The 22,256-nt window shown below is 57.7% G+C and overlaps 2 protein-coding genes across 3 annotated transcripts in view; one reads left to right on the top strand and one right to left on the bottom strand.

The window, feature by feature from the left end:
* Positions 1-17,540, top strand: part of LOC117647475 (paired box protein Pax-6) — a 29,231-nt gene extending 11,691 nt beyond the window's left edge. The window contains exons 4-9 of the mRNA XM_034389228.1: positions 5,994-6,243; positions 11,473-11,637; positions 12,420-12,502; positions 15,493-15,806; positions 16,777-17,000; positions 17,281-17,540. Coding sequence (XP_034245119.1) covers positions 5,994-6,243; positions 11,473-11,637; positions 12,420-12,502; positions 15,493-15,806; positions 16,777-17,000; positions 17,281-17,366 — 1,122 coding nt within the window. The 3' untranslated portion in view covers positions 17,367-17,540. The remainder of the gene's footprint in view (positions 1-5,993; positions 6,244-11,472; positions 11,638-12,419; positions 12,503-15,492; positions 15,807-16,776; positions 17,001-17,280) is intronic.
* Positions 17,541-18,662: 1,122 nt separating this feature from the next.
* Positions 18,663-22,237, bottom strand: LOC117647096 (transmembrane 7 superfamily member 3-like). 2 transcript variants are annotated; one of them, XM_034388612.1, is made up of 8 exons: positions 22,008-22,237; positions 21,301-21,633; positions 20,970-21,223; positions 20,713-20,884; positions 20,453-20,620; positions 20,210-20,362; positions 19,858-20,118; positions 18,663-19,767 (listed from the first exon to the last, which is right to left on the bottom strand). In XM_034388612.1, exons 1-8 carry the CDS (start codon positions 22,120-22,122, stop codon positions 19,442-19,444), a joined length of 1,782 nt encoding a protein of 593 aa, XP_034244503.1. In that variant the 5' UTR covers positions 22,123-22,237; the 3' UTR covers positions 18,663-19,441. The 2 variants fall into 2 exon arrangements, with proteins under 2 accessions (XP_034244503.1, XP_034244504.1); XM_034388613.1 differs by lacking the exon at positions 22,008-22,237 and adding an exon at positions 21,820-21,971.
* Positions 22,238-22,256: the final 19 nt, after the last annotated feature.

The following is a 22,256-nucleotide window of genomic DNA, read 5'->3' as shown; positions in this document are numbered from 1 at the left end:
TCACAGAGTCGTGTCACAGTGTCACAGAGTCGTGTCACAGTGTCACAGAGTCGTATCACAGTGTCACAGAGTCGTGTCACAGTGTCACAGAGTCGTGTCACAGTGTCACAGAGTCGTATCACAGTGTCACAGAGTCGTGTCACAGTGTCACAGAGTCATGTCACAGTGTCACAGAGTCGTGTCACAGTGTCACAGAGTCGTGTCACAGTGTCACAGAGTCGTGTCACAGTGTCACAGAGTCGTGTCACAGTGTCAAAGAGTCGTGTCACAGTGTCACAGAGTCGTGTCACAGCGTCACAGAGTCGTGTCACAGAGCCACAGAGTCGTGTCACAGAGCCACAGCGTCACAGGGTCACGGGCGTCACAGCCGGACGTCCCGTCCGTCCTCTGTGACACTGTGACGCGCTGCGCTGCCGGTTTCCGCTCGCTCGGCCACGCGGACGCGTATAACGAGGAGGCCACTGCACAGTGTACACGCGTCCACTGGACATCACTGGACATCGGCCGGCCCGATGCGGCCCGGCGTCACAGGGGCAAGGCAGGTGTAGCGGACCGTCCGGACCGTCCGGCAGGGCCGGGTGTCACGGAAGATGCACTCAAACAGGCCATTAATACCAAAGGAAAGAACTGACGAAACGGCAAAAGGGTTCACGTCGACACCCCCCAGCAAAAGTCTGCTATCTGTGCGAGGCTAAAACATAAGCCGCTATCTGCGTGTGAACGATTTCTAAAGCCGCCATCTGCGCCGGACCAAAATAAAAGCCACTATCTGCTTTTCCCACCTCGCGAATTTGACTCTATATAGTTTAAGAACTAATACAGACATCGCTATCAAACTTTTACCTGTTTGTTACTAAAGTTTGTCAGAGTAACTTTGCCACGGCCCAGAAACATTGTCCGAATGGTAATTAGTAATTTGCTATGTTTATGTCACCCTAACCTATACGGAAGTTGGTTAGCGGCTTTTATTTTGGCCGGGGCCACGGTCTTTGGCAATCGTTCGCACGCAGATAGCGGCTTATGTTTTAGCCTCGCACAGATAGCAGACTTTTGTTGGGGGGTGTCGACGTAAAAATAAATTGAAAATAAATAAAAACACGGTTTGACTCAACTTAGTTTCCGACGGAGCCGCATCGCAGCGCCTGTGACGTGGTTGGGGCGGCAAGGTGCCCTGCCCGTCCGTTCCACAGTGGGCCAGAAACAGGTGGGGGCGGCCAAAACTCTAGACGCGTTTTGAGCTCCAGAGTCGCTAAACAGGACTCGAACCGAACGTGTGGCCCCACCAATGGATTGCTCTCCGAACGAGGGATCCATTGGTGGGGTCACACGTTCGGTTCGAGTCCCATTTAGAGACTCTGGAGCTCAAAACGCGTCTAGAGTTTTGGCCGCCTCCACCGGTCTTCTGGCCTACTGTGCGTTCCTCGTTGGGTCCGGCTGCGCCACCGGAAAATGCTGCCATATCACACACCCCGTCCGTCCACGAACGCGCGCGAGCGAGAAAGAGAGAGACAGAGAGAGGAGGAGCGAGCAGCGGCGCTCTAGCGGCGCCAGGAGGGCCAGGCGGGGCGGGCCAGGCGGTCGCGCCATGGATCTGACGCCAATCAAGTCCAATTTGATTAATATGTGTGCCCGGGCCCAAATCGATGCGGCAAATATGGAGGGTGGGCCGACGAGCCGCGGCGCCGCGCAGGCCGTGCAGGCCGCGGACGGGGGTGGCGCAAATCGTGTTAGGGCTTGTATTACATGACAACAGCACGCAAACCATTGTGGAGAGAGAGAGAGAGAGAGAGAGAGAGAGAGAGAGAGAGAGAGAGAGAGAGAGAGAGAGAGAGAGAGAGAGAGAGAGAGAGAGAGAGAGAGAGAGAGAGAGAGAGAGAGAGAGAAGGAGAGAGAGAGAGAGTTTGGCGATGCAGGCGCCTGCCGCCAGCCCGAGCCGCCAGCCGCCAGGCAGGACGACAATAAGGGGATTTATCATCCCCTACACGGCGAGGCCCAGCAGCCAACATTTCCACTTGGTTACGTCCGAAGAATATCGCAATAAAGGCGCGGGGCGGGGCGGGGCGGGGCGGGCGTGGCCGGCTCAGCAGCCGCCGCCGCCGGGGCTGCTGGGAGTCGAACCACATGCTATTCCACCCCTTCATTGATGCCAGTAATAATAACTTACATATTTCGCCACCTTCCGAGTGGACCTCTCTTTGTGCGGCGCGTGGTGGACGCCGTCGTGGAGGCCGCCGTCGTAGCCGTGGTGGTGGCGGTCGCGTGCCGCCGGAGGCTCAACCCTTCCGGGGGCACTTCATTGTCGGATCGCCAGGACTGCGGAATCGTATTGCCTCTGCGTTCCTCGCGGGGTAAAAAGATTCGCCGGCCGGCAGCTTCACTCCATTTAGGGCATAACGAGGATGTAGAAACTTTTAGTCATCGCTGTGGGAACTTCACTCTTAAAACCTTACGAAATATTTTGAGCATACATATAACAAACTAAAATACTTTGTTATACGAAGAAATAGTTCGTAAATTACGAAGTATTTTCTTTGTCAGCTTACGTATGCTCAAAATACTTCGTTATACAAACTACTTTTCTTTGTAAGGCCCAAAATAGTTTGTAAGGTTTTCTCAGTGTTTGGTGCGGATTAATTTGTTGGCAACTGTGAAAAAGAAAGGAGAGATGGGATACTTGTTCTGGCTGCGCCGGGCCGACGAAGCCCAGCGGTCCGCTGCACTCTAAATGTCTTACAATGAAATTTGACCTATGTTATTCGTATGTTACAGTGAAATCGGCGCAAGCATAATACGAAGCAATATTCCTTCGTAATACGAATCTTTTAAGCTTTTTCATTGTAAGATACAAAGAAAAACCTTCGTAATACGAAGAAAAACCACCTTCGTATTATGCTTGCGCCATTTCCTTCGTATTATGGGAAATTTCTTCGTAAGACATTTAGAGTGTGGGTCCGCTGCAAATAGAAGCAGTCGCGAGGAAGTCTATGCCCGGCCGGCCAACTTTGGGACGGCCTTCAGATGATTTGCCTTCGGGGCTGCGAGGCGTGGCGGCGCGGCGCTGCGGCGCTAGGCAGTGTGCGAGCGAGACCGACACTGCTTCTGACGGGCCTTGTGTGGGGTAGGATTGCGGTGCGGTGCGGCCCCCGCTGGGCGCCGCGCGGACCGCCGCCGCCAGGCCCGCCGCGCGCGGCTCGCAAGCTCCGCTGGGACGCCACCACCACAATGGCGCCGGACTCACCCCTTCCCCCCCCCCCCCTTTCCCCTGGGGACGGCCGGGGCGAGGCGGTGCGCGCTTGCGGTTCACACAACCAGGGGCGCGCGGCTTTTGACTGTGTGCACCGATTCATTTTCAATTTGGACCGCAAAACTACGCGGATGGAAATAAGTAGTCCCCTGCGTCGTCCGCGCCGCGCCGCGCCGGCCCGGGGGGTTGATGAGGGAAGGGGACTTGTTGTAGGGGAGGGGGAGGGGGGGGACTCTGCCGCGCGGCCTAAGCTGCTCGAACACGACGGCCTGCGTCTGGCACCTGGCTCCACCTGGCTCCATTAAAGGCACACTCTCCGATAAATTCCCGGCCTTCCGATTGGCCGAGGAGGGAGCGGGGCGAAGCGGAGCGGAGGCCTCTGATTGGCTGCCGCGGCGGGGGAGACGTGCGCCTCTATAAACCCCACGGACCGTCGGACCGTCGGACCCATCCCAGGCAAATGAGCGAGGATGCATTAGCGGGCCTGTCGCTTGCATCGTGGAGGTGCTGGCAGCAGGTCTGTCTGTCTGTCTGTCTGTCTGTCTGTCTGTCTGTCTGTCTGTCTGTCTGTCTGTCTGTCTGTCTGTCTGTCTGTCTGTCTAAGTCTGTCCGTCTTATAATTTTTGCTTTCAAATTATTTCTCACTCTTTCATAGAAAACGCAGCACCCTCCTACACCCCAAGTCGCACCAAACTTGCATACAATTAGTCACTGTCTCATACCATCCCTCCCGAAAATTGTAAATTTCAAATTCACCCAATAAAAGCATTTTATACTTAAAGCAAACTGGTTGCTTGTCTGTCCGTCCGTGTCCGTCCGTCCGGCCGGGCGGCCCGCCCTGGTGGTCAGCGCGGTGCTGGCGGTGCTGGCCTGTCTGCCGGCGCTGATGCGTTGTGACAGCGCCTCGGTTCGCTGCCTCCCAAGCCGCCGCGCTGCGCCGCGCCACGCCGCCAGGCCGCCACGCCGCCACGCCGCGCCGGGGAAGGCCGGCAGGGGGCGCCCGTAAATCTGGTGCACAGTAAGGGCTCAGCCACGACGGGCCCTCTTTCATTAATGTTATTTAATTCTTTCAAGTTTTGTGAACTCGATCTGTCGACTTTGTTGTTGTTGTATGTGGATTCGGTTTTCTTTGTTCGTTTTTGGGGTGAGTTTGTTCGTACATTTCCGTCCGGGTTCTGACGAGCACCGTTTTAGTGCAGCGAGTGATTTTTGCTTGATCACAGCGTCTCAAAAAGGAATCTCCATCAAGTCCCATCTTTTGACTGAAACTGCAAAAAGGCGCAGAGTCTGCCGCCCCTCAGGACCGTCCCCCGGTGAAGGTCACGAAGGGCCTAAGCCTGTGGGCCGGCAGGGCCGGCAGGGCAGGGCGCACTCCAGCTTGACGCGGATTGCAGCTAACGCGCACTGCAGACCGAGGGCGTCGTTTTTCGTCGCTCTGTCTCTCTCGCATCCACGCGGGGCGCCCTTGGAGTGCGAGAGAGACAGAGCGACGAAAGGGACTCTCGGAATCGGACTGCTGAGCACCTGGAGCCGAAGCCGAACTGGACGGCGGCAAGAGGAAAAGCCGATTTCGTTTTTCCTCCGACGCCCCAGTCGCCCCGTCGGCCGGCGGCGTGGAAAGCGGCGCACAGTGGGCCAGAAGACCGGTGGAGGCGGACAAAACTCTAGACGCGTTTTGAGCTCCAGAGTCGCTAAATGGACTCGAACTGAACGTGTGACCCCACCAATGGATTCCTCGTTCGGAGAGCAATCCATTCGGGTCACACGTTCGGTTCGAGTCCTGTTTGGCGACTCTGGAGCTCAAAACGCGTCTAGATTTTTGGCCGCCTCCACCGGTCTTCTGGCCCACTGTGCGGCGTGCACCACGTGATGGGTGCTCTTCCCGGCCCGGCTTCGGCGGCGGCGCTGGAGCAGAAAAAAAAGCCCACCTTTGGGTGAAGGAAAATGAGGTGATCGTGTATGGAGGCAAAGGTGCGTCTGCCTAGCCTTAGCCTAGCCCGGCCTAGCCTGGCCCCACCTGGCGACCCAGCGGCCGGGCAGAGCAAGCCACTCGACATGCCGCCCTTTAGAGGCATGCATGTTGCATGCATGCTGTTGTTGGCGAGCCCGCTGTTGTCGTTGGGGCACCCCGCCCCGCCCCGCCTCGACGCGCACCTTTTCGTCCGCCGGCTCCTTTTATAGTGATACAGTTAATGCGATTCGACAGTTGAGCGCACCCCAGGCATGTACGCCGGCCCGGGCCAGCCCTGCCCGGCCTGCCAGAGCCATCGTCGTGATAACGTCCCTCGAATGCAACGTGTTTTGAAAAATTGTTTCGGAGGCGGCGCACTTTGCTCTCGCCTTCCTGGCCGCGGCCGCAGTGCCGCCTGTCCGCTCCAGGCAGTTCCAGGCAGTTCCAGGCAGTTCCAGGCAGTTCCAGGCTGTTCCAGGCAGCGCCGGGCAGGCCGCTCGCCGGCCAATGGGGCGTGAGCCTACACTGTGGGTGCCGCAGTGGTGCCAACGTGCCGCTAATTGATGAAGGGACCGGCCGTAAGCGGCCTGGACGCTCGTCTTGAACACCTTGCCGTTGCAGTGCTGCCAACTTGAGACCGAAGAGCGGCCTGGACGCTTATTTTGAACACCTTGCCGATGCAGTGCAGCCAACGTTACCCAAATTAGAGAGCGGCCTGGACGCTTGTGTTGAACACCTTGCAGTGCTGCCAACGCTTCGCACCCCTCACTGACCACCGTCTCTGTCTCTCTGCCGCAGGTGTCCTCCATCAACAGGGTGCTGCGCAACCTGGCCTCCCAGAAGGAGCAGCAGGCGTCCGCCGTGCAGAGCGAGTCCGTGTACGACAAGCTGCGGATGTTCAACGGGCAGGCGCCGGGCTGGGCGTGGTACCCGGGCGGCCCGCACACCACGGCGCACCTGGGCCTCAGCCCTGGCGCCGCCATGGGCCACCTGGGCGACGTCAAGAGGGCCGCCGGCGCCACCGGCATCCCCAGGCCGGACTGCGACGGTGAGTTGGACCGGCAGAGTCGTCTTCGTAGCTCTGTCTCTCTCACACTCCTGGGGCGTCCCGTATAGGTGCGAGAGAGACAGAGCGACGAAAACGTCTCTCGGAATCAGTCGGCAGGGATGGACCAGGGAGGATGGGAGGGAGAGCGAGAGGACCGGGCAGCACTCCCAGCCACTTCCAGCACAGCCACTGAATGGTGTCCCGCGCAGTCCTGCGCGGTCCTGCACTGGACTGCAGGGCGGCAGGTCGACCAATACGCCCCGCTCCTGCCGCGCCGCGTCCTGGACGCCCTGGACGCCCTGGACGCCCTGGACGCCCTGGACGCCCTGGACGCCCTGGACGCCCTGGACGTCCTGGACGCCCTGGACGCCCTGGACGCCCTGGACGCCCTGGTCGGCCGCCGCCTCGCCAGCGAAGCGGGGAGGGTGGCAAACAACTGAAACAAAGGCACAGCTCGAACGGCTGTGGAAGACACCTCGTGCTGGAGCCTCTGGAGCCTGCCTGGAGGCTGGCGGGCGGATCGACAAGCGAGCCCTGGCGCTAGCGGGCGCTGGCTGGGGGTGTGGAGCAGGCAGGCCGGGCAGGCCGGGCAGGCCGGGCAGCCGCGGCGTCCGGAGAGTAGAGGGGATTGCTGGCCTAGCCCGCCCGGCCCGCCCAGCCCTCACTGGGAAAGAGTCCGCGGCACAGCAAGCCGTGGGTTGGTTCAGCGGCGTGGAAGTAACGGGGGGTGGCGGCTTGGGGGCGGAGCGGTGGAGCGGCGGCGCGGCCGGGTTGACTGGGGGCGGCGGGGGCGGCGAGGGGCTGGGAAAGGCGCAAGCCCTGCCTCGCCCTGCCTCGCCCTGCCTCGCCCTGCCTCGCCCTGCCTCGCCCTGCCTCGCCCTGCCTCGCCCTGCCTCGCCCTGCCTCGCCCTGCCTCGCCCTGCCTCGCCCTGCCTCGCCCTGCCTCGCCCTGCCTCGCCCTGCCTCGCCCTGCCTCGCCCCACCGTCACATGACGCCCCGCTGGACCGGCCTGGAGCAAGGCCTCCTGCGGCTCGGCCTGGAGCACGGGCACGGCGAACAGAGCCGTCCGCGCCGGCAGGTAGGCAGGCCCGCGCCCCACCACGGCACGTTGGGTTGCCTACACTCGTCTCGCAGGCGCTCCCCGCAGCGGCTGCCGTGCCGCGTCGCTCTGTCTCTCTGTCTCTCTCGCACCCATTCGGAACAACGGCTCATAAGAACTGCCTTCGAAGTGTCTGTCGATCGGGGAAAAATACTCGAAAATAGAGCGGTACCGCGGGACGCGGGTTCGAATCTCGGGAGGACGTCCCGTTTTTTTTTCTTTTTTTTTTTTTTTTTTTTTTTTTTTTTTTTTGTGCGCATCGGAGGGAAGGTCCGCGCGGGTCCGCGTTCCCACGATTTGACGCGGCGGGCGCGCGGCCAGGCAAGGCTCGCGGCTCGCGGGGCGTGACCGCGGAAAACCGGTCCAGCGGACTGATTCCGAGAGTCGCTCTGTCCCTGTCGCACTAGTCAGGCACGCTGCACGAGTGCGAGAGAGACAGAGCGACGAACGCGACTCTCGGAATCAGTCTGCAGGGTGGCGCCGAGGAATCCGCGAGGGCGCCGACGGGGCGAGGAGCAGCGAGGAGCTGGAATGCGGGCGGGAGGCGGGAAGGGGAGGCGCGGAGAGGTATGTGGAGCGGGCTGCGGTGTTCCGTGCACGCCGTGGCGGCCGTGGCGAGGTGGCAGAGTGGTGCAGGCAGGGGGCGGCGCGCGCTGCTCGGATTTTGGCAGCGCGCGTTCCGCGTCCGCCTCGTTCCACCTTGCCGCGGCGTCTGTTTCCAATGACGCAACGACGCCTTGGGCAGGGACGCCCCACAGTGGGCCAGAAGACCGGTGGGGGCGGTCAAAGCCCCAGACGCGTTTCGAGCTCCAGAGTCGCTAAATGGGACTCGAACCGAGCGTGTGACCCCACCAATGGATTCCTCGTTTGGAGAGCAATCCATTGGTGGGGTCACTCGCTCGGTTCGAGTCCGGTCTAGGACTCTGGAGCTCAAAACTCTTCTTCTGGCCCACTGTGCGTCGGGACGCTCCCAGCCAGGGCCGCCAGGACGCCGAGCCCGGCGAGCGGAGGCACCAGTTTCGCGCGACAATCCAATACGGGACGCTGGGGGAGGCCTCGTGGTGCGCGGTTCTCGGCGCGTGCCTCCGCCTCGCCCTGCCTCCCCGCCCCTCTGCCTCCCTCGCCGGAGGAATGCTCGGTGGAGCGTGAAACTGCTGCTGCCAACACCCGGAGACGGCCGGGCCGGCCGGGGCGGCGACGGGCCTCCCCCAGCCTCCCCCTCCCCCTCCCCCTCGCCATCGTTTGAGAGTTTGCTCCCATCCGCGAAAGATCTCACGTTCTTACTCGCGTGGCGTCTCGCCCTGCGCCCCGCCGCGCCCCGCCGCGCAACGCCGCAAAACCAGTGCTGATCTCATTGGAACCCCCACCCCCTCCACTGAACCAGCTTCCACCCCGTCCGTACTTCACCTCCGACCCTTGGGCTGCATGACACTGCAAGACACTGCGGGGAACTGCAAGACGCGCGTGCACAGTCCACCCAGTCCTCCACGCTAACTTGACTCCTGCCCTGCCTTCGGCTGGTACACCGAAAACCGACTAACCTGAACCTTTCCGCCGAGGCTTGGCTACGGCCACTTGAGCCCCGCGCCCCGCCCGGCAGATTCATTCGGCGCCCCCTCCCCCTCCCCCTCTGGGCGCACTCCGCGCGTCACCCTCGACCCGCCGCGGCCCGCTGCGGCCCGCCCGAACGCTCATCTCTCAAATTTCACACTTGGTTTGTTTGGGGGACCAAATTGGATTTTGAGTCCGAAAAAGAGCGATGTGCGCTGGGAGGCCGAGCCGAGCCGCCCGCCGTGGCCGAGGCCGCCGACGAGGCCGTTTGCGTATCGACCGTCCCCGCCGATCACTCGCGAGTGAATCATGATCCTCTGTCCCTCTCGCACTCGCGGGGCGTCCCGTGTAGGTGCGAGAGAGACAGAGCGACGAAACAGCCTGCAGTGTAGTGGGGCAAGGCGGTCGGCACCGCGGGGGCGCTCCAGCTCCTCCAGGCTCCGCTCTCCGCTCTGCCAAGCACCGCCGCCGCTCCCCTCGCCTGCCTCGCCAGCCTCGCCGCGTTGGGGCATATGGACGGGGCAGCCCATCGTGTCCAATATGTTGGCCTCCTTGTCCTCCTCGAGTCGAGAGCTTGTCTTGCCCCCTGGCGAGGACTGCGAGGACGGGCCTTGGGCTGCCGTGGCGCCCGGCACATCTTGTAGGGCCAGAGGGAGGTCTCCTCTCTGCCTCTCTCTCTCTCTCTCTCTCTCTCTCTCTCTCTCTCTCCTCTCTCTCTCTCTCTCGCACTCACGGCGCGTCCCGCACGGCTGCGAGAGAGACAGGCCGCGACGGGCCCTCGAGGCAAAGGGCACGCACTTGTGTGTGCGAGAGAGAGAGAGAGAGAGAGAGAGGAGAGAGAGAGAGAGAGAGAGAGAGAGAGAGAGTACTCCCGCTGCGAAATAGCCTCACAGCGGAAGTGTCTCTCGTCATCGACGAGCATGAACAAGAAGTGCGTCATAATCGACACACTTCTCATGCAAAACCAATTATTCATTCCGTTAAAAAAAATAGCTTTGTCGGGAAAACACATGCAAGTAGTGTTTGCCACTGCAGGCACAACACACACTCACACACACACACTCTGCCGCGAGCGAAGAAAAATGGCATTGCTTCCGCGTCGCGAAGCATTACAAGCCAGGTCCTCATTTCCCTTCGCCTGATGCGGTTTAGATCGAAATCGGCGAGTTGGGCGCGGAAAGACGGCAAGACGGAAACGGAGGGAAAAGGACGCCCCCTCCCCTCCCCCTCCCCTCCCCTCCCCCTCCCCTCCCCTCCCCTCCCCTCCCCTCCCTCCCCTCCCCTCCCCCTCCCCTCCCCGTTCACGCAATCTCCCTCACGGTGGTCTTAGTCGATAGGGCAACTTTCTATATACGCTCCCCGTCCCGTCCCGTCCCGTCTCGTCCAATGAAAAAGCAATGACGAGCAGAGAGCAGCATGGGGGTTGCAGTGCAGGCAGCGCAGGTGGTGTGAGGCTGGTTCCGCGCACTTGGCCGCTCTCTCTCGCTCTCTCTCTCTCTCTCTCGCACCCTCCCTCTCTCTCTCTCTCTCTCTCGCACCCTCCCTCTCTCCTCTCTCTTCTCCTCTCCCTCTCTCCTCCCTCTCTCTCTCTCTCTCTCTCTCTCGCACTCTCTCTCTCTCTCTCTCTCTCTCTCTCTCTCTCTCTCTCTCTCGCACCCTCACGGCGCCCACGGCACGCTCCGCGAGTGTGAGAGAGACGGAGCGACGAAAGCGGCGCACGGGGCGGCGCCACTTAGCCGGCCAGGTGAGCAGTGCTCACGGAACGCTCCCCCGCGGCCGCGAGTCGCCCTCCGAACCGTCGCCGCTCTGTCTCTCTCGCACCCCTCCGGCCCGGCCCGCGAGTGCGAGAGAGACGGAGCGACGAAGGTTCGGAATCGCCCCCGCGGCCCGCGCCGCGCACGCCGCGCCGCGTGTGATGAGACCGCACGGCTTTATATTATTGGCACTCCCCCTCCTCTTTTATTCTCACGGCTGCGTACGGCCTGCGTATGCCTGCCGACTGATTCCGAGAGTCGTTTTTCGTCGCTCTGTCTCTCTCGCACTCACGGAGCGCGCCGTTTAGGTGCGAGAGAGACAGAGCGACGACATTCGAAATCAGTCTGCTGGGCCTTTAATTAGCGGTGCGTGAGGGGAGGGGAGGGGAAGGGGGAGGGGGAGGGGAAGGGGGAGGGGAGGGGAAAAGCGACCTGCTTGCTGGTTGCTTGGCGCCGTTCGGGGCGGCGTGCCACGGCGTGCCACGGCGAGCTGGGGGCGACGGTCAACTTGCGCGCACAGCGGGGGATGAAGCACCCTCAGCCCCAGCGAGTCTGCCCTCTCTCTCGCACCGCTCACGCCGGCTCTCTTTCTCTCTCCCTCTTCGATCGTGTCTAATTAATCTCTTACTCACGGACCTGTGCCCCCCTCCGGCCCTCCCCGCTCAGCGCGGCGGGGCGACGCGTGTCCTACACCCCCGAATTCACGCGCGTTGGAAATCGATGCAGATTTGCAGTGGTTTCGACATTTCACTGACTTCAGTACCTGTCGGAGATGTTTTTACTTTTCGTTCACCGTGTATGACCGGCATGCTTGGTGCCCGCAGGTGACCTGTCCCAGGAGGGCGGCGGCTCCGACGGCAACTCGGAGCACAACTCCTCGGGCGACGGCGACGACGACTCCCAGCTCACGGACCGGCTCAAGCTGAAGCGGAAGCTGCAGCGGAATCGGACGTCCTTCACCAACGAGCAGATAGACAGCCTCGAGAAAGGTGAGTAGTAGAGCCCTGCGTGGTGGCGCGCTTTTTGGCGCGCCTCTTTTGGCGCGCCTCTTTTGGCGCGCCTCTTTTGGCGCGCCTCTTTTGGCGCGCCTCTTTTGGCGCGCCTCTTTTGGCGCGCCTCTTTTGGCGCGCTTTTTTCGCGCGCTTTTTTCGCGTGCTTTTTTTTGCGCGCTTTTTTTGGCGTGCTTTTTGGGCGCGCTTTTTTTGGCGTGCTTTTTTGGCGCGCTTTTTTTGGCGCGCTTTTTTTGGCGCGCTTTTTTTGGCGCGTTGTTTTTGCCTGCTTTTGTGGCGCGCTTTTTTGGCGCGCTTTTTTGCCGCGCTTTTCTTTTACCGTCTTCGTTTTTAGGTTAGGTCGGCGAGCACGCGAACCGGCGCGAACGCGCACGAGTTATGTGGCCGTCATCAAACGCGTCGCCGCGGCCAAACTTAAATGAAACAAGTGCACTGGAGAGAGAGTTTTTGAACCGTGACGGATTTGTGAAATCGGCGCGCAAACCGAAGCTGGCGAGCGAGCGAGGCGAGACCGCGCGAAGCGGAAGCGACAAGCGACGCGCGCGCTCTGCGTATAATGCCGCCGATGCGGGCAAAGCCAGGCAAAGCATGCGGAGCCAGGCAATGCGGTCTACTCGGGCGGAAACTGGCGAGCCGTGGCGTGTCGCGGATACCAATTAATAACACCGACACTCACTTTCGCAGCAGCAAAAACAACAACAACAACAAAGCGGCGTCGTCGAGTTGATTAGCTCGAGTTGATTTGACTCATCCTGTTGCAGAGTTCGAGCGGACCCACTACCCCGACGTGTTCGCCAGGGAGCGGCTAGCGGAGAAGATAGGACTGCCCGAAGCCAGGATACAGGTACGTGCTGCTTCCCCCTGAAAAAAAAAACATAAACATAAAATACAAAACTTTGAAAAACAAAACATAAAAAACAAAACAAATCAACAACATCAAAACAAGAGAACAAAAAGTTTCAAAAATAAAGAAACAATGAAGCATATCCGGTGAAAAATGACGGTCAGGAAACGTCGAGAATAATTTGGGACGGACGCAAGGTCCAACGCCAAAAACAACGACGAGCCTATTCCCTCTGCAGCGGCGGCATCTCACCGGGTCAGAAAGTTGGAGTGTGTGGCCGAATCTCTCATGAATCCCCCAACAAAGTTCAGATCGAGTGCGAAAACAAGACAAACTCATTCCCCGGCCTCCGCGTCGCTCCGCGTCGAGGTGACTGCAAACAGGGCGAACCGCACCATATTGTTGATTGTTATTGCCCCACTCGATGGACGTACGCGGCAGACTCATTCCGGGAGTCGCTCTCTGTCTCTCTCGCACTCTCAGGCGTGAGTGCAAGAGAGACGAACACGAGCCTGCAGTGTAGGTGCGCCCCGCTGAGCCGAGAGATCCGCTATTTTTCCCCCTCCGCCCGGTTGGCCCGGTTGGCGCGCTGCATCCGTTGCAATAACAGCGACCGGCCCGAGAGGTCGCTCCGTCTCCCTCGCACTCATGGGGTGGGCCGCGGGGGTGCGAGAGAGACAGCGACAAGGCGCAGTGCAGAAGCAGCCCGCAGGCCGCCACTACGTTCATAATGACATCGCCGAGTTGTGTACACACCCTGGATAAATATTGTAACAACTCTAATATTCGGCTAAGCGGTGCTACGCCCGGACCAGCGCGCGGAGAGAGAGAGAGAGAGAGAGAGAGAGAGAGAGAGAGAGAGAGAGAGAGAGAGAGAGAGAGAGAGAGAGAGAGAGAGAGAGAGAGAGAGAGAGAGAGAGAGAGAGAGAGAGTGAGAGAGTGAGTCGTGGTGGGAAGAGAGGATCAATGCAGAACACCGTCAGGCGCAGTGTTGCCAACATTTTCTGGGAGACAGCGGGAGAAAAACCAAACAAGCAAAACACAAAAACAAACATCAGCTATTTTTTTCCCTTTAGCTACTACAGATAAATTAATTTTTCTTCCTGCGCAAAGTTCACTGATACTTTCCGGAGACGATCTTAAAACCTAGTTCCAGTAGTCAATTTATTTTTCGAGCAATCAATCTAAAATGAGACTTAATTTAATGAAAGGAATGTGACCAGTGGCGCTGCGCGCCGCGCACTCCCCGTCACTGGTGAATCCTTTCATGGATGCTCTTTGCCAGCACAGTGTAGTGGACACTAGATAAAATGGGGCAACCGGCCTGGCACTTGTCCTTGTCTATCTGGTGCGCGGATGCGTTTCTCATCAAGGGAAGAGTTCGCCCTGAAATGCCAGTCGGCCTGGCCAAACCAACCCTCGCAATGGCGAGCCGAGCCGAGCCGAGCCGAGCGTCAAAGGGACCGTGTGGCCATCTCTCTATACATCCACCCTCTCCTTGCCCGTCCGTCTTCATGCCTGTCCGTCTGTCCGTCTGTCTGCCCGTCCGTCGGACTCCGCGCTGCCGCCATTGGTGCATCCCCTTTTCGCCTTTTTAACGGGCCGCGCCGCTCCGTCCGCATTCATCATATGTTGCTCTTTTTCTCCCTTATCCCTTCCTCTATCTCTGTCTCCATCTCTCGTGCCTCTCCCTCCAAGGGCGGATCCCTGCAACGCCCGGCAACGCCTGGAAAAGGACTGGCGCTCACACACACACTCACACACATTCACTCTCTGTCTCTCTCCCTCTCACGCGCACACACACACACACACACACACACACACACACACACACACACACACACACACACACACACACGGCGGGGGCCGAGTGAGGCGAAGGGATGAAAAGAAAGCAAAAGAAGGGGCTGGTCCCTGAATAGAGCCGACGCTACACTCGTAAAAGGCCCTTACAGAGACATCGGCCATGCGTTAAACGTGAATATCGACGTAACCTGTGTGGGTGTGAGTGTGTGTGTGTGTGCGTGCGGGTGTGTGCTGGTGTGGGTGCGCGCGGGGCGCACGCGCGCATGCAACCCACGTTGTGCTTTCAGCGGTATTAAAAACTTGGCGCCCGTCGCTGTTCCGGCCTCCGCCATGCCTGAACGTCAGTCACACACACAGTCACACCGACAGACACGTACGTACGTACACCTACACCGTCACACAGACAGCACACACACACACACACACACACACACACAGGGCTGTTCGTGTTCAGCTGGTGCGCCGTGTCTGATTGCCTGCCTGGCCGTGTGGCGCCGAGTGGCCGTGGACTCGGGGCGCTGGAAGCTGCTGGAAGCTAGAACTGCCTCCAGATGGACCCTCCCGGTTCGGCCTGGACAAAAGGGCGTGGCGTGGCGGGGCGGGGCGCTGTGCTGCCGACGGGCGCATCCTGCTACTCCAGGCTACTCCAGGCTACTCCATGCAAAGACACTGCCAAAGCAGCGTCCTGCACTGCGCACCGAGGCGTGCCCCTCACAGTGGATGGCTCCGGTCCACACAGAGTGACCCCGCCGGCCCGAGCCGCGCGGCCACGCCAAGAGCGCGCGCCTCAAAAGGAAGGAAGGACTCCCGGACGGGCCATCTAATTATTTGTGTATCTTGGACCTCGCGACCTCGCAATCCCGAGGGGACACGACACAGCTTGGTTCAATCGCAGTTCACGTGCATTGTGGAACTCGGGGTCGAGTCTTGGTTCACTTTGACAGGAAGCATCATCGGAATGTTGACAAATTGATTTCATACTTATTTTTACACAAAAAGTTGAAAAATCGATAACATTAAAAAAAACCTTGCCAGTCTACATTGAACACTGCTTCTCCAACGCAAGGACGGTTTTTGCGTGCCGTAGTGAACGGCATGTCATTGTTTGTGCTATGGACACTATGGGGCAGGCAGGGAGGAGTAGAGTGTTACAAATTGCAAATTGCAAATTGTTACGTTTGCAGGTGTGGTTCAGCAACCGGCGCGCCAAGTGGCGGCGCGAGGAGAAGGTGCGCGGGCAGCGGCGGCCGGCGGAGGGCGTGGGCCTCTCCAGCGGCGGCGGCTCGGCCACCCCCACCACCACCCCCACGGGGGCGGTCGGGGGCGGCCTGGGCGGCGTGTCGCCGGGCCCGCCGAGCTCCAGCTCCGTGGTGGCGGGCTCCTCGTCGTCCACGGCCCCGGGCAGCGCCTCCGTCACCCGGCTCAACATCAACTCGGGCTTCAACTCCATGTACTCCGGCATCCCGCAGCCCATCGCCAGCATGGCGGACAGCTACAGGTGAGCGGGGGACTCTGCGAACGCACAGTGGATTTGCCACAAGACCGGAGGCGGACAAAACTCTAGACGCGTTTTGAGCTCCGGAGTCGCTAAATGGGACTCGAAGCGAACGTGTGACCCCACCAATGGATTCCTCATTCGGAGAGCAATCCACTGGTGGGATCACAGTTTCGGTTATCGAGCCCCATGTAGCGACTCTGGAGCTCAAAACGCGTGTAGAGCTGTGCGCCGAGAGGCGAGCTTCGTCGCCACCGCCGACGCCTTGGATAGTAGCGCCCGAGGCACTCGATGGCCGTCTTGTAGCAGCCTCCACCGACCGCGCCCCGCCCCGCCACGCCCCACCGCGCCTCGGGCTGACAGCGGTGAGCCCGTGTTGACACGAGAGGGGCTCGATCCGCGTCGCTACTCTGGTCACGTTCACTTCGCTGCTGGCGGGGCGTTGCGGGGCGTTGCGGGGCAAGGGGGCGGCGCGGAGGTCGCGGGCGTGCGGCGCGGTGGCGGGGTAGTGGCGGGGCGGCACGCTGGCCCCGGGAAGCCGCCCCGAAGCCTTATCCCGGACACGGCATGGCGGCCGTCCGGCAGAAAGGAGAAGGCCTCGGCGACAGCGGCCAGCCAACGGGTATGGCGCCTGTGAGGGTAGGCAACGCGCCGCGCAGGCGTGCGTCCAACCCAGCGTGCTGCCTACCTGCACGGCGCCTGCGAGGGTAGGCAACGCGCCGCGCAGGCGTGCGTCGAACCCAGCGTGCTGCCTACCTGCACGGCGCCTGCGAGGGTAGGCAACGCGCCGCGCAGGCGTGCGTCCAACCCAGCGTGCTGCCTACCTGCACGGCGCCTGCGAGGGTAGGCAACGCGCCGCGCAGGCGTGCGTCCAACCCAGGGTGCTGCCTACCTGCACGGCGCTCCCACTCTCCTTGTCTACACTGCGCCCGCTAACGCGCGCTAACGCACGTTGTTGTTGTTTTTGTTGCAGCGGCATGTCCTCGATGAACGGCAGCTGCCTGCAGCAACGCGAGGCGCACGCTCCGCAGCTGTCCTCCCACGTGTCCGGCTACCCCTACATGTTCCACCACGACCCGCTGCACTCGCTGGCGGGCGCGGCCTACAACCCCCGCGCGCCCAGCATGGCCCACCAGAGCCACCAGAGCCACCACGCCGGCTACGGCCCCGCCCACTCTTCGGTGCCCACCAGCACGGGTGAGTCACCATGTCTTACGTCACTAAGATGAAAATTTGGTGCCGCGTCCGTTGGCAGGGTGGAAACCCCGACTGTACCACAAGGTTGACAGTCAGCCCAGTCGTACGCGCGCAGCGGAGTGTGGCTCTTCGGAACCACACTCTGCGGACTAAGGGCCCCCTGTGTTGCCCATCAACCTCACTAAGTAACAGTGAGAGGCTCGTGCTTGACAGAGCCGTTCGTTGAGCGTCCATCCTTAAACCTTAAACCTGGACTCACCCCTGTCTCTTCTCGTTGCAGGCGTCATCTCGGCCGGCGTGTCCGTGCCCGTGCAGATCCCCAGCCAGGGCGGCGCGGACTACAGTTGCTGGCCGCGGCTCCAGTGATCCGAGCTGTCGCAGCTGTTCGGTGGCGTCTCCGGGCTGTCCGGCCTGTCCGGGCTGTCCGCCGCCACGGCAGCTGCGGTAGCCACCGCCGCCAGGCTGCTGCCCCCGCCGCCACAGGCCCTGCACCACCACCAGCAGGACTTCGGCCCCACCAGGGCCGCGGCCAGTGCCAGCGCGGCCAGTGCCAGCGCGGCCAGCGCGGCCAGCGCCTCGAGTTGCGGCGGCTTCGGCCAGGGTGCGCTGTGAAGCAGTGCGAGCAGTGCGCAGTGGAGGCACGCGGACGGTGTTAGTTTGAAACAAGTTTTGTGATATTCCCACTCGGGGCGGAGGTGGCGTTGCCTTGGCGTTGCCTTGGCGTTGCCTTGGCGTTGCCAGGGGGAGTGGGGGCCCGTCCCCTTCCCCTCCCCTCGCGCCCCAGCTCGGAACCCTCGTACGATTGGAGCGCGGAGCTCCCGCCTTCCGCTATCGTTTGTAATCTTCGTCAGGTACAGCGTAAAAATATGGATTCGTGTGTTTGTTTTTAACTCGCAATTTGAATAGATTCCAATAATAATTGTTACTACTAATTCGAATGGGTGGCGTGCGCCGATCTCGGCTGATATTTTTCTGTTCGATTCACTGCATCCAGTGTGCCCACGGCGGCCAACGCAGGTTGCCTCGTCTGGGCACCGGTCCCTCGGGGCCTTGCCTCCTCATGAATGAAACGAAGCTGAAGTTAAGCGCAAATTAGTGTAGAGTTGTTACTTGTAGAATTTCGATGTTGTTCAATGTCTATGCTTACCAAGTGCAAAAAGTCATCATTGTAAATACAATATGTAAAGTTGTGAATTGAGAGAATGAGTGTAAATCCTTTTAACTAGCTATGTGTCTTTGTCAAAATATATTTAACTTACTTTGATTGTATTTTATGTCTCAAACACAAAGCACAGAGTCTCATTTAATGTACAATCTGGAAAGTATAAGTACACCTGTATGTATACTATGAGTAACCTATGTACGAACATTTTAATAGATGCAAGTACAGTTCTTGTGATGATCATTTCCATTGAACCTGCAATATGAACTTTACATCTGTACAAACTTAAAATAACAGCAGAGTTCACCATTGTAAATACTTTTTTTTTTTCGAGATGTGTAGATGTTTTGTAAATTTTGTCAATCCAAAAATGTTTTATTTCCTTATTCGATACACAATTTAATTGTTGTCAATAATATATATTGCTGTGATTATGATAATTTATGTTATGGACATTGCTGTTTAGCATGTGTAGGAAGAATAAAAAAGTATATTCACAATTTATGTTTGGGATTTATTTCTTTATTAGATGACATTGTTTTATGTTATTTCATTAAATTTTTTTTAAAGTTTCATAGCAAAAATATAATTCCTTAACAGAAAAACAGGAAGGGAGTATCTTTGACAAAACCACCTATATATACCTACACAATGGATTTGTAAACTGGTAGAAAAATATAGACCATCACATTTTATGTCGATAACACCTAAAACTGACTTAGAATAAATGTTCGTTGCAATATGTGAAAGAACATGAGTTAAATATAAACTATGTAGTCAATTCGTTAAGCTAAAATTACAATGATGAGCATTCTTTGGCCACTAGTAGATAAACCAACTTTTGAACACAATTACTGAGCTAGGCAAACCAAATTTCAGCCTTTTTCTGAGCTAATGGACCATGTTTCTAAGTCAATGATAAAACAGTAAAATGTCACACTTGGGTGCGACACTCTCTCTCCTCTCTCAAAGCAACATTCCAACATTTCACACAAGTGTATAACAAAAACCAACTACAAAACTAGACAAAACAAAGGTGCAGATTTATTTTTTAATAAAAAAATATAAAAAAGGGAGGCAATACAGCTAAAACAGTCACAAGCTGAAGACAATAGCACAGCCCAAAATTACGTTAGCACTTTCGAGCACCGGGAAAGTCGATGGTTTAAGACGGATCCTATCACAGAATTGATTGAGGCGGCCCGGGCGCTGGATGCCTGAAGTGCCCTGCCAGTGTGCCCACGCTGCGGGACGCTCTGGGACCCCAGTGTGGTGGCGCTCATCGGCCGCGGAGTCCACAGCCGGAGCCGAACCAGTCCATGACGGCGCGCGGCACCGAGCCGCCCTGGGCGGCCTGGCCGGGCGGCGTCTCGAACACGTCGTCGTCGCCCACCGAGCCGTAGCGGTAGGGGATGCGCGACGCCACGCGGATGGGGGTGCGCACCGTGGCCGCCGTGCCCGTCCTGCCCGTCAGGCCACTGGGCAGCGACAGGGGCGGCGGGCCCCGGGACGAGGGCGGGAAGGGCGGCCGCCCCGTCTGCCGAATCTGCTGCGAGCGGAGGCCGATGACGGCCAGCAGGGCCCACGCTAGCACCAGCATGCCGTCTGGGAGCGAGGAGCAAGTCAAGTTTGAAACACTATTTTTCACCAAACTTTTTTTATTTTTAACGAACTGAAAACTGTGCTGTGACGTACCGGTGGCCTGGAAGGGCGGGTGGATGACGGCCAGCGAGAAGCCCGGCACCGACGCGCGCCGCAGGGTGTTGATGACGATGTACTTGAGGTTGGAGCCCAGGTAGTGGTCCAGGGGCACCACGGCAGTGTACGCGCCCACCACGGCGCACGACACCATGCTGGCGTTGGCCAGCAGCGGCACCATCAACACCACCACGGTCAGCATGACCACCAGGAACGTCAGCCAGAAGTCCAGGTCCAGCTGGGCAAACTGGAAGTCACCTGGAGGGAAAACAGGTACACGTTCAAGCCGGATTGTCTTTTCTAACAGTTTTCAACTGGAAATTAGAGCCAATCTAGTGCATTCACGAACCAAGTCCAGCATAGAATACAATAGACGCAACCAGGAATCCCAGTGGAATGACCAAATGCAGGATGGCAATCACGGGAATGCCACACAGGTACCAAAGCAGCAGACAGAGCACACCTACGCCCAGGCCTACCACGCAAGAAAGGGTCACTCCGGCTGGAACAGAAAGAACAAAACAATATGACTGCCATAACATGCCGTCATCTTTTTTCCCCGCCATGAATTTGTAATACTACAAAAACTTACAACCGAAGGGAAGAGGAGTCCATTGGGTCAGTCCTACATAAGCCAAAAGACTTCCTGACAGGAAGCCAGCCAGAAAGACTTGCGACCGAAAAAAGGTGTGTCCTCCAAAACACGCAAAAAGTCCAAGGAATAGCACACAGGCACATAGAACTTTGGAAAATGTTGTAGCTACAACAAAACAAATTTTAAGAAAAAGAAAGTCAGATATTAGATCACTTATTACAAGGAAAAACAACAATATATTTAAAAATATTACTTACAAAGGACTGTGCAGGAGTCTGAGAAATACACAGAACTGCAACCGTAAGTCACGGCAGGTACATAAGCTGACGCTCCAGTGAGGGTTTGCGCTACCACAACATATACAGAGCCTGTGCCTGCATACAAGCTGAACAACCTTCTCATTACAGAGCCGTACACCGGGACTGGAGCCTGAGCAGGGTCAAAAATTTAGTTGAAATCAAAGGGCTGTGGTAAGGAAACAAATACAAGAAATGAGAGGGGCTCAAACGCGTACCAATAATCCATTGGCAATGGCACCACTTGGAATGAGCATATCTTGGATGGCAAGGAAATATGCCTCTTCTGAAAATTCTCTTTCATACATAAACATATGGTACACATCATGTGTCACAGCTTCACTGGTGCAAGACGCACCAGGATACTGTGCTGGCTGGAAATCCACTTGGATCATAGCATTATTGTACCCAACTTTCAGATAGGGAGCCGTTTCAACTTCAAACTCCATGTTACATCCACCCGGCACAGGCGCTATGAAAATGCAGCAAATTATCAATATGGAACTCAGTCCGAACTCAAATAACACATAAGTGTCAAATCATACTTACAATAGGCTCCATATGCGACGATAGCGTACATCACAGTAACATTCTCAAGGTTCGAATTGGTCACATAGAATGTACCTGCACCTTGTTTAGTTTTCCATACTAGGCCCAAGTTTGTGCCATTTACATGACTGTGATCAATGAGTGTACTGTTGTATGACAAGGAAATATTCTGCAAGTACGAGTGGGCTTGGAAGGTGTAAAAGACAACATCGAATGGTGTAGATTGCACGTAGATCGCTTTAGTCGATAGAGGGTTAAGTATATCGAAAACCCAAGTGCTTTGATTCGCTGGGTTGTAATACTCAAGAGACATCGTAACCGGGCCATCTTCACCTGTCAAAAGAAGTAAACACAATGATAAGTAATTATGATCATAGACTATAAACAACAAACAAAGTATTATTTCAAATAAGACATTTAAAAGATTTGAGAAGAACTTCTTTAAATTTTAAAGGACATCATATGGCAAAAGGAACGAAGGTAGACGTTATATAACTTGCAAATCAAGGGCGTCATAACCTGTCAAACTTAGGTTAGGTTTTCGTTGGGAACAAAGCGAAAGAGGGTGCGGGTAAAATCGTTGCATCGCCCTTAACCTCGAGAGGAGTGTACAAAACCGCTGTACTGCCTTGACAGCCACTCGGCAGACTCTGACACTCTCGCAATGGGGATCTTGAATGAAAATCCAGCGCCACTCATCCACTGACCTCTGACGAGGGATGCTCCAACCGTGCCCGACAAAAGAATGGCCAGGCAAACCAAAATATACGCCTCCCAGCCCCGACTCGGCTGCAGCTTCATGCCTCCCAGCTTCGCGGACATCGCCAAAGAGTGAAATCTCTCCTTTCCGGGGATGCGATCTACATCTTCTCTTCCCTTCTGCAGCGTTCGACACGATAAACACAAACAGTGGCGTAGGGCACCGAGAGGGAAGGGGGAGGGGGGAGGGGGATGAA

The sequence above is a fragment of the Thrips palmi genome, unplaced genomic scaffold (genome assembly GCF_012932325.1).
Source record: "Thrips palmi isolate BJ-2018 unplaced genomic scaffold, TpBJ-2018v1 HiC_scaffold_2, whole genome shotgun sequence".
In the NCBI taxonomy this organism is placed as follows: domain Eukaryota; kingdom Metazoa; phylum Arthropoda; class Insecta; order Thysanoptera; family Thripidae; genus Thrips; species Thrips palmi.
Note: the sequence above shows the minus strand (reverse complement) of the source record. Positions and strands in the feature narration are given on the sequence as shown.